Source organism: Lonchura striata, chromosome 16, assembly GCF_046129695.1.
Source record: "Lonchura striata isolate bLonStr1 chromosome 16, bLonStr1.mat, whole genome shotgun sequence".
In the NCBI taxonomy this organism is placed as follows: Eukaryota; Metazoa; Chordata; class Aves; order Passeriformes; family Estrildidae; genus Lonchura; species Lonchura striata.
The window spans coordinates 3,948,083-3,966,506 of NC_134618.1; the positions used below are offsets into that span (position 1 = coordinate 3,948,083).

Consider the following 18,424-nt stretch of genomic DNA (forward strand, 5'->3'; position numbering starts at 1 on the left):
CTCATCCAGTTGCCTTGAGAAGGGGGTAGGTGCTTTGTGGTGGGGTTGTGTTCAGGAGGAGTGTGAGGTTTTCTGTTTCAGGCCCACTAAATGCACTGATGAATGATTGGGGCTTTTCAAAAGGTATTTCGAAAGCTTAATCACCATATTGTTAAGTAATAATTCATTTTTCATAGAAAGCCCCTGTTCATCAGCTCTAAACCACTCAAATTTCCTGGGACAGTGATCTTCAAATCTTAAGTGTTCTTAAACAAGTAATCAAAAAAAAATTTGTAAAACAAATTCCATGCTTTTAGTTGGTCAAATGTTCTTGAATTTTCCACGTACAGAACAGGCAATATAGTATGCACTTAAAGTCCAGTGTATCACATGACTAAATTGCAACTAAGAATATTTAGGCACCATTGAATAAACGAGCTCAGGCACCACAGTTCAATCACTAAGTTAATTATTTGGTATAGAACTGTTCAGATTCCTTAATAAGACAGACATTTAGCTTGAAGTGTTCAGAAAATATGCTAAATGTGTGAATATCCAGTGGTGTTTCAGGTTAGTACTGCCATCCAGTTATGAATTTAGAATTGCCTTTGCACTTAATTACAATTGGGAATTCACCTGTTCATGTGAGATTGAGCATTTTCTGGACTTTGGTGTTGAACCATAATGTTGCTCTTTAATAAACAGGAGTCACCTGAACAGTCTGCATTTGAAAAGCTTTTCATGTTTGATGTCTTGCAATAAGTACATTATTTGGGGTTTCTATGGCTGCTGTAACTACAATATTGAATGTTTTTTATGGGTTTTGCTGAATATTTGTGGTGACATGCAAAAGGCAGGTCTCTGTTCCTAAGGGTCCATATCCACAATAAGTTATAGCTATTGCTTCATCTTGGTTATTTTATGGACAAATGTTCATGATCTTTAGGTGATTCATTTTCACTGTACTTCAGTTTTTATTTCCTCATTTTAATATCATGGATTAAAGCTTAGAGTGCTTTGAAAACCCATAAGTTATTCTGAAAATGGATCAGAATTAACCTTTTCTGGGACTGTTTAAATGTAGCAAATTATTAATAGGAGCCTTGGCCATGGATTTTTCTGGCTTCACTCTCTTGTATTTGGGTCCTCCTGACTTTCAGTCCTTCCCAGTCTGACTTTTAAAATGATGAGCAACTGTGTTAGTAAGGAAAATAGTGATGGGAGTTTTTAATTTAAGGAAAATTTAAAGAAGCACATTATAGGAAAAAGAGAAATTAACGATGTGTGAAAGGATATAAACTTCTGAACCTCTTATGTTTGGATATTTTAAAAAATTATTAGATACTATGTTATCAGTTTAGGGATTGGGTGTGAGGGGCAAAGGAAATCAGTGGAAATGAGATGTGCTGTGTCTGTACCCACTCCTGAATCCCTCCTCTCTAATAACCACAATGTATTTATCATCCCCAGTGATAACAAACGAGTGAAATACATTTGTTTTTCTCCTGGCCTCGCTCTGTTGCATTCTCAGCTCCCAAAGCCTGGTTTTCCCTGGGAGGGCCACGTGTTTAATGCCAGTGGAGCTGCCCTAGGAGGAGCTGGGTGCAGCGTAGGGGGGTTAGGCTGGCAGTCCTGCCAGGTGACTGCACGGCAGTGCCAGTGGGGTTGGGTTAACTGGAACCAGCCCTTCCCCTGGGAGCCAGCCCCACTGAGCTCCTCCTGCCACAGCAGCTCCTGAGCTGTGCTCAGGGGTGCCTCGTGGAGCATCTCCCCTGCCCAGGTGTGTCCCAGCAGGAATTCTGATCCATGCCATGCCAGCAGTGCTGCCAGTGCCTGTTGCTGTCTCCAGGGCAGCCAGCCCGGGAGCTCTCTGGGGCTGCAGCAGTTGAGGTGTCTGGGGTGGGGTGAGGGGTCAGAGCTGCCCCATGGCTCAGGCTCCATGCTGGAGTTGTTGGTTCATTGTGACACTGAGTCCCTTTGGTGCTTCTGACACTCCCATCCCCACGGCTCTGGTGTCTGAGTACTAAACCTGCCTCGTTCTGTGCTGCCATCGCTGCTTCCACTCTCTCACTCTCCATAAAGCTCCTTTATTTTGATGATCCTTTGTGGCCTTCCTGCATTTTACAGCTGTGGCCTCTCTGTTACCTTTGTTCATGTGTGAATTCATTTAGCCTCTTCTTTTTTCTTTTTTTTTTTTTTTTTTTTTTTGGTTTTGTTTTGTTTTGTTTTGTTTTAGTGACCCTGACAACTTAGGTTCCAGTTCATCTGAAACAAACAACCAAAAAAAACCCCCAAAACCAAACAAAACAAAAACCCCACCAAATACCCCCCCTCCCCCAAATCTATGTAACTTTTATGTGATTTTACTACTTTATTATTTTTCAAATGCAGATTGTATTTTCATAGAGTTTTACTCCAATTTACTCAGCTTGGTTTGGTAAACTGCAGAATTGTTTTTGCTGAGTATGACTTGGATTGGCTCTTGGTCTGGTGACCAAAAATTGTACCTAGCCTTATGTTCAATTTGTAAAGTTTAATTAATTCCACATCTTTAATGTACCTGATAAATATATTGTATGTATGTACAATATTTCATGTTGTTCACATATATACATATATTGTATTTATATATATAAATGGCTGGAAACTCTGACCCATAATTGCATTTCTGTTAAATGTTTGTCTAGAGTATGGATTTGGTTTCATTTATATGAAAGAATGTTAGCTGAGCAATTGGTCACATTTAATCTTACAGTCAAATTTGGAATTTATTGGTTTTATAGATTTTTTTCAATATCAAGTGTTTCTGCTTTTGGAGTCTTGACTCACAATCAGTAAATGCTTTCAAGCATATTTCCTAATTACTTAAATCTGTAATAAATGTGTCCTTAAAGCTTGTTGACAGGCTTCTTTTTACCCAAAGGAAACTCGATCAGTCGCAAGCCTGGAATCAAAGAGTATTTTTTTTTTTTCCCCTGAGCGATGCAAATCAAATCCAAATTCTTAAATTTGAAGCCTGTACAAACGTAGCTCTTGGTGGCTACTCCACAAATCCTGCCCAGATTTGGGAAGTGAGGCCCAGCACTTGTTACGATGTGTGAAATGAGACCGAATGCTAATCTGTGCTTTGCCTTGGCTTTCTGCTCTGTGTTGTCTTGGTGTTTGCGTCTTACCTCTTACGTCTGTGCTGTTTGTTCCCTCCCCTGTTCTCTAATCCTGCCCTCCCCTCCCTCTGTGCCTCCTCATTGTCCACACTGACCCATCAATCAACCAACAACGTCCCCCCTTCCGTCGTGCTCCTGGTGATCTGCCCTGCCCTGGTTGGTGGCTCCGTGCTTGGGTGGCTGTGTTTGTGCTGGACCAGCTCACCCAAATATGGCCTTCTTGCTGACAGGTATCACTTCTGTGAGAAGTGTTTCACTGAAATCCAGGGGGAGAATGTCACCCTGGGTGATGACCCTTCCCAGCCTCAAACGTAAGTTTCTTCCTTTCCTCTCCATCCTGAATTTTGGAATGGGGCAGGGGGAGGGTGTCCTGGTTTGGGAGTAAAACCCAAACCCATGGGTGGTATCTGGGGGGAAATGAATTATTCTTTCCTAGCAGGAGATTTCTAGGGACAGGATTAAGAGCTGTTGGTCTGTTGGGTCTGTTACTCTGCCCAGCACTGCTGCCCATTCCTGGGGTGGCAGACCCTGGATAATGTGTTTGGAGGGGAGCAGTGGAAGCTGTGTCAATAAATGCCACTAATCTATCACCTTTTCTAATGGAAAACTTCTGTCTAATTCTGATACCTCACCTTTCAAAGCAGAGCTCATGTTTCTGAAATCAAAGGCTTGCCTGTAACCTGGCCAGAAAAATCAGATTTGAGGCTTACAAGCTGGTTTGAAAGGTGGTTACTTTAGTGACAATAGCTTCCCTTGTTCTTTATGATTTTAATTTATGTGTAGACTTGGATACCTCTTGCTTTTAATTTACACAGAAAGTGAAAAATACTTTCTGTAGCTTAAAATACAATGAACTGAATTGCTTGCTCTGACCAGAAAATAAATACTGAGGTGCTTTCTTCAGACTTGAGGTTTGCTGCAATTCAGCAAAGCATGATATTGTCTGAGCCTCTGATGTGAGGGTGCTACTGAGTTTTCATATTAACTCTTTGTCCCTAGAACCATCTCTAAGGATCAGTTTGAAAAGAAGAAAAACGACACCCTGGATCCAGAGCCGTAAGTACCAGGCTGTTGTTTTCCTTCCCAAAATCTCACTGCTTCCACTTGTCCCTGAGCCAGCAGGGCAGAAATGGGACAGGGAGTAAAGAACTCTTCTGTTCCCCAGTCCCTGCTCAAACAGACTGCAGAATCTTTCCCTAAAATTCATGGCACAGCACCCAAAGTTGATGTCTGGTTTGATACCCCAGAGGAACACGAGAGCCTGTTCCACAGACAGTTCCTGGTTCTGTAATTTGGGTAATTCCAAGGGTGTGCCAGGCCTGGGAATAGCCCTCCCTCCTCCAGAGCCTTTCACCCCGGGCTCTGCCTTCCTGGGGCACTTCTGCATTTTCCCCTTGTGGTTCTAAACCACATTTTTCTCTTCCCTGGGTGCTGAGCCCACCCAAAGGCCAAGGTACCCTGTGTTACCTTGGGATGTTCAGGGGATGCCCAGCTGAACACGGGGTTGCTTTTCCTGCAGTGGGATTTTATCATCCTGCTCCATGTTCTCTGGCAGTGTGAGGCACAACGCATTTTGGTTGCTTTGCTTATCTTTACAAATTCTGAATAGAGCTCCTCCCCAAGCCTGGAAGGCTGGACTGAGACTGACCCCAGTGCATTTGGCTTCTTAACTCTGGACTGGGAAAACCTCTAACAGTTTTCCCATCCAAAAAAAGAATTCTGACATACAATTTTTTGACCAGAGAACAAAAGATAAAAACAAGACTACAGCAGAGCCATTCAGGCAAAGACAAGTTAATACATGTTTTTTTGCCAGGGTGGTTCATGAATGACTAGTTCTTACATTTACAGTAAGTTGAGCAACCATTTATTCAGCTTGTGGTTGTTGCAGCAATTCAGAATTAAATCTGTGGAGGTATTGTTGAGGATTCTGTGAAACTGGGATTCTGCTTAGAAGAGGCTAGAAAAGATCCAGAAAAAGTTGTGCATGACAGCCCATTTCAGATTTTTAAATTAAACCAGCACATTTTGCAATTTATATCTAGGTATAGATATATATGTATAACTTGCATGTGAATTGATAGATGTACATCTGAATCTATTCTGAGTATTTCTTTTAAACTTAGATGTAAATTGGACCTGATGAAATTGATTCAGTTCTTAGCAGAGGATTGGCAACTCCTTCTTTCATTCTGAATTCTGGAAAATTACTTACCAAAGGTAATTTGCTGCTGGTTTTTTCTCTTCAGGTTTGTTGACTGCAAAGAATGTGGTCGGAAGATGCACCAGATTTGTGTGTTACATTATGATATTATTTGGCCTTCAGGGTAAGAGATGTTTGTTAGTTTTTTACCTCTTGTATAATGAGACCAATGTAGTTTATGTAATTAAAGACTTTCTACCTTTGTTCTTTAATATGTGGGCGCAGCCTTTTAAAGAACTGGGGACCAAGCGTTTCTAAATAAAATTTTTTGTGTGTGTGTTTGGGGTCTTATTTCAGTATATTCAGATGAAAATGTATATATTCATCCACACAGATTTGTGTGGTTTCTTGCTAACTCTTAACTAAGGGCAGCTGGCTGGAGGGGCATTTGTGTGCACAGAACATAAATGCAGGTGTAACTGCTTGGCAGAGTTAAACCAGCTCATAAAAGCTTTAAATCCCTCAAAAATTGAGTGAAATAATCTGTTCAAAGCCAGAGAAAAATATATTGTACTTTGACATTTAAATTACATGTTCAAACATTGGGTTTAAGCTCACCAGTAATGGGTTTATGCTAAATTTTTGGCTTGTCTTTTTTTCCTCAATAGGTTTGTCTGTGATAATTGTCTGAAGAAAACTGGTAGAACACGCAAAGAAAACAAATTCAGTGCTAAAAGTGAGTTTAGTGTTTCTGGTTTTATCCTCATCTTCTCTCTGCCACCCCTAATGGGTTTTTGATTGAGACTTTGTGTTGTCATGACAGACAGCACAGGAACATTTGTAAAATGGGGAGCAGCATAGCCCGAGGCTGTCAGAATTTTAATCAACATTTGAAAGCCCTGCTGTTCATGTGTTTGTGGTCAGTGTTGTTGCTGCTTGGTGTGTTTGACATCTTTGTCATTGTTTTCTAGGGTTAAAAAGCAAAAAGGGACAAATAGAACAGAAGGAGCACAGGGCTGTGGGTGCTTCACTGGCTGCATTCAGCCAGGTTTGCATGTCATGTTGGAGCTGTAGTGACATGATTGTCACCTCTGTGCCCTTCCCATAACCTGTAGGAACCAATTGTGCTGCAGTGCAGGTGCTGCTGCCAAGCACCAAAGTGTGGGAAAAGCTTTTCTTGCCTCCAGAACAGTGGTGGGGTAAGAACTGAGTCACTCATTGCACTGAGTGCTCTTGGCAGTAATCATTGTCATGGTCTTGTAGAAATGGGCACTGAAGAGAGGGCCAGGGGATGCCAGGTCAGGTTGTCTGAGTCTCCAGAATCCTTACACAGGGTTCTCTGCAGGCATCTGGCATCAGGGAGCATAACTGGGACATTTTTGTTCATGCAGATCAGGTGGGGCAAGAGGAGGGGCTGGTGTTGGAAATGCAGAGTCAGTGCAGAGGGCAGAAAAATAAAGTGAATATAGACACCAAGGGGGTGATTCAGGCACTTGAGCAAGCAGAACTTGCAGGGACATTTCATTCTTCCCTTGATCTTTTGATCCCTTCCTTAATCCTTCAATGTTCTGAGCATTACTGGGTGATGTTGTGCCTCCACAAGCCTGAAACTTCCAAGCTGGGATAAAGGCAAGGTTTTGTATTAAAAATGTGACTTCTTGAGAACTTGCTGTGTGGTTGATTGTGTAACAGGAGATGTGAAGGGGGTAATTTGCAGATGATGATGTTGTGTGAGGCATGGTGGGTTCCAGCAATCAGAACAGTCTCTGGAGTAACCTGATGCACTCAAGAGAGTTTTGTTGAAGAGGCCTAAATTAGTCTCATTAAAGACAGATTAAAATTGGAGGAGAACATTAATAAAATGATGAAATACAACTGTAGTGGTAGACATCCATTTTAAATGGATGTCTGTTCTATGCTGACTTTACAGCAAATATTGATATAAATTTCCTTAAAAGAAGTGTGTGATTCCCTGGATATCTGCAGTTGTTCTGTGGCTCTGGTTAAAGTTTGAGTAACCAGCCATGTAGTTCAAGGTAATTATTCTGTTCTGGACAGGGAAATGGTGCTTTTGTTCCTTTCCTCCTTGTTCCTCTCCTTTCCCTGCTGTTTGGCTGTCTGGACATCTGAGTCCTGCTTCTGCTGTAACCCACTGGTGGGCTCAGCTCTGGAGATCAGCTTTCTTCAGCAATGCTCTGGTGGGAATGCAAGAGCAGGAAAGGGAAAGGAAAGTCTGTTCTTGTCATCAAAACCTTGGTCTGGCTACTGACCTGAAAACAAGCTTAAGCAGTGCAAATTTGAAACATGAAACATGAACATGCTCTCTCTTCTTAAAAAAAACATTTACTGCCCAAGTTGCCATCAAGATTTCTCCACTCTTTCAAGCATGATGGCACAAGTGCTGATAACCAAGACAACACATCCCTCAGCTCTTGTGGAACATTCATGTTCCTAATGTATAGTGAGTAAAATTGGTTATCTTAACTGATAGCCTGCCAGATATAACCACTGTGCAGCTGAGTTCTGCTGGAAAACCCTGAACTTTTGAAGTATTTGTTTTGCTAAGATAATCTACAAATATTATTTCACAGTAGCCAGTGCAGAGAGGTTCAAAGACAAAAGATATCCTGACAAATAAGTCACCCAAAGTAGTTTCCTGACAAGAAGTCACAGTAGGTCAGGAGTTGGAGTTTCTTCCTCTCTGTCTAATTCCTCATCCACTAACAGAGGTCTGCCTGTTGCTGCTGTCACAGACCTGTGCTGGAGGTTTCTCCTCAGCACTCTGGTTTGCACTGCAGTTTTCACTGGCTTTGAGCTTTTATTGGAGGTGCATATGTGAGAACTGTCCAGGAACCAAAATCCAGCTGCTTTCTAAAACAGCTTTCACTCACATTCTAGAAGATCAAAATATGCAACTTTTAGATCCTTTTCTTACAGTACATGTAATTTTAATGCTGCCTATTTCTTTTATCTCCTTATCTGGTCTTTTTGGGTTTGTTGGTTTCCAAGCTTTAATGCACTGCAGCATAAGGTTGCTTAGCATTGGGAAGATGAAAAGATGAAAACACAAGAAGACAGTAGAGTTAACTCCAGTGGCTTTCTGAAAATGTTCCCACTCATCAGCTGAAATGGTGCCCTTTCTTCTTTTTCTGTTTGTCTTCCGAGAAATCAACAGAACAAAACAATTCCCTCAAAGTATATTGTGAATTGCCTTTAGAGTCATCCCCCTGCTGTTACATATGGAAAGACCAATACAGTGTATTGGAGTGGGAAGTCCTGGGAAAGGCTCAGTGTGCTGTAATTGGTAAAGGGCATGGTGTTTGTACTTCAACCTGCCTTTAAATTTCTTTTTTTAATTCAAATGATGAATTTGGTAAATTATATTTACCAAATTATATTATATTTAGATTAAAAATTATATTTAGAAAATTATGTTTAGACTGTGTTGTGCTGGTTATGACCACAGAATCTCACTGGACAAGGGGACTGATTGTAATTAAAAAACCTGATTGTAATTAAACTGCCAGAGGGCAGTTTTTCTGAGGCTATTGGGAAGAAATCCTACCCTGTCAGGGTGGGCAGGCCCTGGCACAGGGTGCCCAGAGCAGCTGTGGCTGCCCCTGGATCCCTGGCAGTGCCCAAGGTCAGGCTGGACAGAGCTTGGAGCAGTCTGAGAGGTGCCCCTGGCCATGGCAGGGGTGGCACTGGATGGGCTTTAAGGTCCCTTCCAACCCAAACCATTCCATGATTCTACAAAATAAAATTTTAAGTGTATAAGTCCCTTAGAAAGTGAGACAGTCCTTTGAGTATATGTGTGATTTTTCCCCACTATTGGAGCCTGAAGGAAATTTAGCACAGATATTTCACTGCAGAATTCTGTGTGCAGGCTCAGAGTCAGGGAGGAACCAAGAGCATTGTGTCAGGAGCCAAATATCAACTGAAAAATCAAGTAACAGAGAGCAAAAATTAAAAATACTTTATTAAAATGATCATCTGTAGATTACACCATCACTTTGGAAAAGATAGCAGATTGACCATAAAGTGAAGTAGAAATATGAGTGATAAAATAAGTACAGCAGGAAATAGTCATAAATCTTCATGTCAAAACAGTGGGGTCCTTCTGCTTTCTTAATTTAACCCAAAGTCATCGTGATTTCTGTAATTTGTTGTGGATTTATTTGAAAACCATCACATCCTGTACGACCACAAACCCAGCTCTCCCCACAAAAGCCAGCTGTGAATGTAAAGATGGAGTGAGGGCATCTGGACAATCTGTGGGTTTGAACCCCCCAAGACCTCCATCTCTGGGCAGGAACTATTTAACCTTGATGTGCAGATTGCTGCAACTGCAGTCCAAAAGCTCTCTTGAAAAGAAAAGCAAAAGCAATGAAATCTCCATTGAAGTCAAAAGGCTTTTCATTTCTGTTGATTTGCTTTGCTTCGCTTGAAAAGGTGTGGCATGGAGCCAGATCTGTGAAGTGATGTAATCTCTGTCAAGCAGCCAGAGTGGGGCTGGGAGGAGAAAACATTTGCAGGGTTCATAAAATAAGGCTGAAATTGAAAAATGCTACGTAAAGCTGCCTTTGTTAGTTCACTTGCAGGCTAATTGTGCCACTCCAGTGGGTTCAGCTGCCCTGGTGGGGTGTGGAAAACAGGGGGGGTTTGCTTTTGGGGAAAAGCAGGGATGGGTTTGCATATTTTTATTTCAACTGTATAAATCAAACCATCTAATTTTCATATGGAGGGAAAACAAAAGGGAAAAAAACCTAATTCCATCCAGAGGAGGAAGCTGAAAGAGCTCTCGAGCACAGCAGCAGCCTGAGCTGAGCAGCTCCAATGTTAACATTTCCATGGTGGTGTTCTCCCCTTCCCTGCAGGGCTGCAGACCACACGTTTGGGGAACCATTTGGAAGACAGAGTGAACAAATTCCTGCGGCGTCAGAACCATCCTGAGGCTGGAGAGGTCTTTGTCAGAGTGGTAGCAAGTTCAGATAAGACAGTAGAAGTCAAACCAGGAATGAAATCCAGGTTAGTCCTATGAATTACAATGAATGCACTCCTTTTTATTTATTTTGTTTTGAAACCTCCTTGCAGGGCTATTGTGAAATTGTGGCAATTTGCACCTTAATGCATTTACACATTTTTGAAATTTGGGCATGTTTAGGATTAGGAAAGGTTAAAAAATGTAGAGGAAGTGACTGTTTTGGAGGCAGTGGGAACATCCTTGCTTATAATACTGGGACTTGTCACTACATCTTGAGGGTGACCACATTTTGGTTACAGAATTCATAGTTTAGTTTGGAGCAGTTGCTGAGATTTTGTTACTTACTCTTCCTTCATTTTGTTGTGTTTTTAGAAACACTTCAGCTTTCAGGAGTAATTTTTAATTTGTTTCATTAAAAATGAAAAGCTTAAAAGATTTAGTATTCTGGGTTAAATTCATAAAAACTGTGTTTATGTGACATCACTTCATACTAATGCATCATATTTTCTGCTCTGTAGCCTATTTAAAGGTTTGTGGTCTCTGAGGATATTCATGTACTCAATGCTGGCCTGTTCAGCCCTGTGTCCTATATGGAAACAGTCTTTCCATGAATTTACAGGAACAGGACTCCCTGTTCCTGTCTAGCTCTGATCTGACCCCATTTAACTCCTGCCTAAAAATGCTCCTAAGGAGTTAAAAATAAGATTGACAATAATCCCCTCATTCTGGTAGACACTACTTTAATAATTGGCATTTTGTTTGGGTTTTTTTCCTCCTGCTGCCCTTTCCTGCAGATTTGTGGACTCTGGTGAGATGTCAGAATCCTTCCCTTACCGTACCAAAGCTCTGTTTGCGTTTGAGGAGATCGACGGGGTGGACGTGTGTTTCTTTGGGATGCACGTGCAGGAGTACGGCTCGGATTGCCCCCCTCCCAACACCAGGTACCCTCCTTGGGCATCCTCCCAGACCCCTGCACAGTCACTGCACACACAGACATTTGGGACGTGCATTTCAGTTCTGGCCCACAAATCTGTCCTGCTGTAGGATTGCAGATGACTTTGAAGGGACAGACAAATATCAAAAAAAGTCATTTATTAGGATAAATACTTATCCTAATTATCAACTCACACAACCTCCTATATCCACCAAAACAATAAATCCAAAAAAATTACAAAGCCTACAGTTATAACAAACAAAAACATCACATTTTTTGGATTCTGCTTTTTATTTTGCCTCTCAATGTATATTCTTGCTGTCTAAAGAAATACAGCCCTTCTTTTGCTTTGAGGACTGTTTACACCACGTTAAGATGCTTGAATATGCATTAAAACATCATCAGCATTTATTTGTCTTTCTGCATGTTTGCCTAGTGCAGAAGTCAGCTGTCAGTAGGCAGAGCAGCCCTGAGTGTGTGTGTCCCTCTGTCCCTGCAGGCGTGTGTACATCTCCTACCTTGACAGTATTCACTTCTTCCGGCCCCGCTGCCTCCGCACCGCCGTGTACCACGAGATCCTCATCGGCTACCTGGAGTATGTGAAGAAACTGGGGTGAGTGAGAGCTTGGCAAGGAAGGAAATCTGGGGCTTGAGTGGTTTTTCACTTGGGGTGGTCTCTGTTTCCTTCTTGTCGGAACCCCCGGCCTGGTTCAGGGGCTCCATGTGGTGGAAAAGTCTCTCCTCCAACCCGAGCTTCCAAAGAAAACTCTGCAGCCTCTTGTTCGGTCTCAAGGCAGTTTATTGCAAGTTATCTAAAAGATTTTCTTCTCTGGCTACAGCAGTTTGCTCAGCAGCTCAGGCAGAGGCACACACACACCCTGACATCCTCTCTGTCTGCTGTCTTCTTCTCCCTCTCTGCCCAGGGCTGCTGCTCTCTTTTACATGGGACATTACGTGTTACATGGGTACAGTTTTTCCCCAGTGCCTATTACCTATATTAAATGGTGCTTTTCTACTCTAAACCAATCCATAAGTGCCAGCATCATCAAGAACATGGAGGCAAGGAAGAAGGAAGAGGAGGAACAGGACTGGCCTCCATTCCTCCATCTTAAAACCTCTGACCCCCATGTACAAAGTAAAAACCCCCTGTACAGGTGTTAAAACCCCCTTCTACAATACTAAAAAATTCTTCCCTCTACTTTGTAACTGCTTCTACTATAACATCTAAACTTTTGTGACTTCTTGTTCTACCTGCAAAGTTAGTAACTCATTCCATGGTTCAAACCCAAAATCACAGCTGTTTCCAGCTGCCTGCCAGGGTCTCAAATGCCTCTGACCAGGGCCTGGAACCTCCAAAAATGTCTGAGGGACATTTTGAGTTCCAACACCGTCTTACCTCTCTGAGATCTGTGGAGCAAGAGTCTCTTCCATAGTGGAGAGAAAAACTGGGTTTTTGTCACTAAGGTGGTTTTTATTGTTGGGATTCCTAAACTCATCATTCATTTGGTCAGAGGTTCACTTGATGTTCAAGCTTCATTATTATATCCCTGACCTTATCCCTTGTCAAAATACGGGTTATTGCCTCAGCATCTTTGCTACAAAGAAAAAAGTCTTAAAAATTTACAAATAAAGCCAGAGGTCTGAATTTATAACTAGGTTTGAGTAAGTTTTCTGGTGGGAGTCACAGATGTTGTTTGTTGTGTGTGACACAGGTATGTGACAGGGCACATCTGGGCCTGTCCCCCCAGTGAAGGAGATGATTACATTTTTCATTGCCACCCACCTGACCAGAAAATACCCAAACCCAAACGCTTGCAAGAATGGTATAAGAAGATGCTGGACAAGGCATTTGCTGAGAGAATCATTCACGACTACAAGGTTTGTTACTGTTTAATTTCTGATTCAATTTTATAGTGTTCTCATTTGAAGGGAGCTACTGTTGTTTCATAACACCTGAAAAGTGGAGTAATGTTGGACAAGGGGTTTATTTTCAACCAGTGTCTTCATTTTCTTAGATTTTCTTGAGGTTCTGCCTTTCAGGCTGAGAATTCCTTAGGTTTGATGTCTGCCTGAAGGGAAATCTGCAAGAACCTGCCTTAGTGTATTTTTCTTTCACTGGATTTTATAGGCAAGGAAGTAAGGAGTTTGTCAAGGTTTATGGAAGCTGTTTCTTTCTGGTGATTCTGGAGGAGCGCATGAAATGGTGGACCCCACTAGTGTGAAATAAAAGAGCTCCTTATGACAAGAATGATTTTCATAACTGCAGAATATCATACATGTACCCAAGGAAATAAGTAGAAGGTGGCAAAGGGAGTACTTGCTACTCATTTCATGCTAAAATGTACAAGAATTCCTTAATGGTAATGACAGTGCTGGAAAAAAATGGATGTTTTGATGGCAAGTGACAGTTCCTAAATGTGTGGAGTAGGAACAGCCTCTAACAAGCCTTGTCATCAGGTGGCAAAGAGCTGGGAAATCTGGGCCTCCTGATAAAAAACCAGGGAGGGGTCAGTTGCATTTTCCAGGGGTATCTTGGTATCTCCCATCATGTCAGGAGCATGAAGTGATGGATGATGGGGTCAGGAAAGCCTCAGCACTGATCCTCAAATGGAACAGGGAGTGGGGCTGTGCCAGGATTGCCAGGCTGGGTCTGGAGCTGTCCCAGAAAAGGAGCCCCTGGCAGGAGCAGCTCCTGGCTGTGGGTGAGGCCCAGATACTCTGGGCTGTGTGGTTCTCCTCTCTCTCTGCTAAGTGATCTTCATTTATTTATTCCTGCTGTGCTGTGATGTGTTCAACAGGACATCTTCAAACAAGCGACTGAGGACAGGCTGACCAGTGCCAAGGAGCTGCCTTACTTCGAAGGTGATTTCTGGCCTAATGTGCTGGAGGAAAGCATTAAGGAGCTGGAGCAGGAGGAGGAGGAGAGGAAGAAAGAAGAGAGCACTGCAGCTAGTGAAACAACAGAGGTGGGTTAGCTTTATGTGCCATATTCTCCCTTAGCTTACAAAGCTGGTAATTAATGCTTTAATGTAGAGACGTCACATCAGATAAACTAGAAAAGATCCTTTACAGCAGACATGAAATCAGGGGGTCCCTTTAACTGCATTTCTGTTTTTCTTCTTGGTTAACAAATCTACTGATGGCTTGGTTTGGGTGTTTTTAACATGCTCAGAAGTCACTTATGTCAGTTCAGCACCTCTCTTCTCAAAGAAATGTGTTAAGCTGCTTTTGCCACGCTACATTTGCTTGCAGTCATTTGGCTGAGCTTTTGATTCACACCTTTGCAAAGCACCTCCAGCATTTGTGATTTGAAAGGTGCTGGATTTTTCAAAGCTGAATGAAATGTGGCTGTTATTTAAGCACAGGTACTTGTAGTCATTTGCAACAGTAAAGGGCTGAAATTTGAAAGTGTTTATTGCAGGCTTTGCGTTGGTGGGAAAAGTTGATCCTGATGGTGCTGTTCCTTCACCAACATTTTCTCTTTGTCTATAAAAACCAACCAAGCCAAAAAAACCCACAAAAAAAACAACAACAAAGTTTTCCAGGGCCCTGGACAGAATGTCATCATTCATTTTTATTTCCATCTTGATTTTATCTGCAACCAAATGGTCTCAGCACTTTTATACTGTCCCTTTCACTTGAGATTTGCAGCAAGACATTTTGAAAATAAATGTTGTAGGAAAATCTGAAGTCTAAGAGATTGAAGCAGAACCAAAAGCTTTACCTGGGGAAGGCCCCCTTGAAGCTTAGATGCTGTGACTGCCTTCAGTCTGTGTTACATGGGGTGGATGTGGAGGGGTGGACCTTAATCCATCAATTTTGTGATGTCAGAAGGTTCCCTCTGTTAAACCGTAGCAGCTTGTCAAAATTAATTCAGTTTGTGGCCCTGTTTTAATGGAACCACAAAGTTTAACAGCTTCCACTTTGTTTCTTCTGAATGTGACTTTGAATGTTGAGATAGTTCAGCAAGCACTGCTGTATAAAAATAAGTGGAAGGCAAGGCTTGGAATTAGGCAGCAGCCCTCTGTTGCTAACAGGATCACTTCCAGTAAATCAGGGAAAAAACAGTGATGTGAACATTTACTCTGTATCTAAGAGGGGGAAAAAGGTGTTTGAAAAAGCCCAGAACAATTCACTGTGAGCTCAGACAGGTTGTGGCCTAAAAAGAGACAATGCAGCCTTGGATGGAAACATCCCTGTGCTCCCCTTAATGCCTGGGGCAGCAGCAGGGGACACAACCTGCACCCAGGTGTCTGAGGTGTCATCCAAGCATGGCACAGTGGAGTCTTTGCCTCTTGACTCAGGAAAAGGAGAAAATTTAAAAGTATGAGAACTTCCCCCATGCAGACACTTAAACTGGGTCACTTCATGGAGAAAACTGCCCAGCTATGGGGATCTCCATGGGTACAAGCACCACATGGATCTTGTGACTGAAGTGGCACAGAATCTGTCTTAAATTCTTTGTCCTAAATGTTGTGTATGTGAAGAGAAAGCTTCCTGCAAGTGAACATGTGCTGCAGGTATCAAAGGGAGAGTAAAGAGGTGGCAAATATTCAGAATTCTTGGCAAAGGTTCTGAAGGGGTGAGGCTCCCCCAGGAACTGGCTCCATCAGCATCTCTGGCTGATCTGGCTGAATGTCAGAATGAAATGGTACAAACACAACCCTACAACTTCTTAAAACAGCTTGGAATACTTTGTACAGTTTGCCAAATATAAACTTGCTAAAGGTGGAGTAGAAAGAAAACTTAGACTTGGCTTGTTTGATAAGTTTTAGTCTGTTCTCCTTTTGGTGTTTAAACTTTAAGATCTCAGTTGGGGCTTTAGGACGTGGAGGCAAAGGAGGGCAGGCTCCAGTTCCATCACTGGAAGGAAACTTGGGGACAGTCAAGGTGGGAACATAAAGCAGGTCACTTCTCAGTCCCTGCAAGTCATTTAGAGCTCTGTCTGGTTTCCCATAAAATAGCCTCATTTTAATTTCCAAACAGGTTTGGTCAGAAAATCCACAAAATTAGTTAGAGAGAACCCAGGAGTGGACAGGGAATTCCTGTCCAAGCCTAATTAATGGAATGGAAGGATGGCAGCAGTCTATAAATAGAATTGCTTTCTGCAGTTGGAATATTTTTGTTTTCCTGGAATAAATATGCCTGTGGACAAACCCTGTGTTTGCTTGTACATACTGTTCATGGAACTTGCTTGTGTATGTGTATATATTTATATTTATATATATCCAAGTATTTCAGTAGCTTATTTTTAATTTTATGATGACCAAAATTCTAGAAGTTGGAGAGGGGATTTTTTCTGAGCCCTCCCTGCCAAGGTCTTGGGGTTTGATTTTTTTAAGGACATGAGAACTCTAAAAGTTATTTCTGTTTTCCCAAGTCATCTAAATAGCATCATCTGCTATTTTTCACTCTCTTTACTTACATCTAACATTCAGTGTATGGCCACTGTGGTCTGTGTTGTAATTTGGGCACAAGTGGAGGTTTTGGAGATTATTTTTTTGGGAGCTGCACACGCAGCTGGAAGTCAGCAGGATGAAGAATAATGTGTTTTGTTGGTTTTGATTCAAATCCTGCATGTTCTTATCTGTGTCCTAGCCCTAAATCTGTTCAGTAAAAACAAGCATTAAATCAGAGCTCAAGCAAGTATATGACACACCAAATGCACAGCAAAGCAAAGTACTGCACTCTTGGAATTTTAGGTCCATATTATGTGTGTCATTTTATCATCAGCTGCAAGATCTAAAGCAGTGGAAGCTGAAGTATGATGTTGGAGAAGGAAAAATAATCAGTGTAAAATGGAATTTTTAAAATTTACTTTAAAGGTTTATTTTTAAACAGTGTTTGGATTTGTTTTCCTGCCAGTTTGGCTTTTGATTTTTCCTGGAAGATGGGGTATATTTAACATAGGAGGGCTGATTTGCAGGCATTGGAACAAAATTCTATTCCTGACAGCAGAAGTGTGTCACCGTGAGCCCAGTGAATGGGAGAGAGCTCTCCAAAGTGTAACATCTTCCCTGTGCCTTTATTGCAGGGGAGCCAGGGCGACAGCAAGAATGCCAAGAAAAAGAACAACAAAAAAACCAACAAGAATAAGAGCAGCATCAGCAGAGCTAACAAGAAGAAGCCCAGCATGCCAAACGTGTCCAATGACCTGTCTCAGAAGCTCTACGCCACCATGGAGAAGCATAAAGAGGTACTGTGGGAATCTGAAGAGAGGGGTTTATTCCTGTAAGTGCAGGCACAGCGATATTCAGAACTGAAAAATCAGGAGGAATAAACCCTGCGGTTGGGCTAGGAATGTTTCTGTTGCATAACAACATATTGGAAGAGATTAGGCTAAACTCAGTTAATTAGGTAATCTCACTGCAGAGAACCCCAGCTCCTTGCTGTAACATTACCTGACCTCTTTGCCGTTTATTTCTTCCCCATTTCCCTGCAGGTGTTTTTTGTGATTCATTTACATGCCGGGCCTGTGATTAACACTCTGCACCCCATTGTGGACCCGGATCCGCTGCTGAGCTGTGACCTGATGGACGGGCGAGACGCCTTCCTCACCTTGGCCAGGGATAAGCACTGGGAGTTCTCCTCCCTGCGCCGCTCCAAGTGGTCCACGCTGTGCATGCTGGTGGAGCTGCACACCCAGGGCCAGGATCGCTTCGTCTACACCTGCAACGAGTGCAAGCACCACGTGGAGACCAGGTGGCACTGCACTGTCTGCGAGGTACGTGTGGGACGGTGGCACTGCACTGGCTGAGGGGTGGTGGCATTGCACTGACTGAGGGATGGTGGCATTGCACTGACTGAGGGATGGTGGCATTGCACTGTCTGTGAGGGATGGTGGCACTGCACTGACTGAGGGGTGGTGGCATTGCACTGGCTGAGGGGTGGTGGCATTGCACTGGCTGTGAGGGATGGTGGCATTGCACTGTCTGTGAGGGGTGGTGGCATTGCACTGACTGAGGGGTGGTGGCATTGCACTGGCTGTGAGGGATGGTGGCATTGCACTGTCTGTGAGGGGTGGTGGCATTGCACTGACTGAGGGGTGGTGGCATTGCACGGACTGAGGGATGGTGGCATTGCACTGGCTGAGGGATGGTGGCATTGCACTGACTGAGGGATGGTGGCATTGCACTGAGGGATGGTGGCATTGCACTGTCTGTGAGGGATGGTGGCATTGCACTGACTGAGGGATGGTGGCATTGCACTGACTGAGGGGT

General features: G+C 42.8%; 1 protein-coding gene across 6 annotated transcripts in view; it reads left to right on the forward strand.

Moving 5' to 3' along the window:
- CREBBP (CREB binding lysine acetyltransferase) overlaps positions 1-18,424 on the forward strand; it is a 95,055-nt gene that overhangs the window by 70,837 nt on the left and 5,794 nt on the right. For all 6 annotated transcript variants that reach the window (XM_021540803.3, XM_021540804.3, XM_021540802.3 and 3 more), the window contains 11 exons: positions 3,374-3,454; positions 4,143-4,199; positions 5,393-5,470; positions 5,955-6,022; positions 10,164-10,314; positions 11,065-11,211; positions 11,704-11,817; positions 12,917-13,082; positions 14,003-14,170; positions 17,239-17,400; positions 17,647-17,928. In XM_021540803.3, the coding sequence (XP_021396478.2) occupies positions 3,374-3,454; positions 4,143-4,199; positions 5,393-5,470; positions 5,955-6,022; positions 10,164-10,314; positions 11,065-11,211; positions 11,704-11,817; positions 12,917-13,082; positions 14,003-14,170; positions 17,239-17,400; positions 17,647-17,928 (1,474 nt within the window). The remainder of the gene's footprint in view (positions 1-3,373; positions 3,455-4,142; positions 4,200-5,392; positions 5,471-5,954; positions 6,023-10,163; positions 10,315-11,064; positions 11,212-11,703; positions 11,818-12,916; positions 13,083-14,002; positions 14,171-17,238; positions 17,401-17,646; positions 17,929-18,424) is intronic.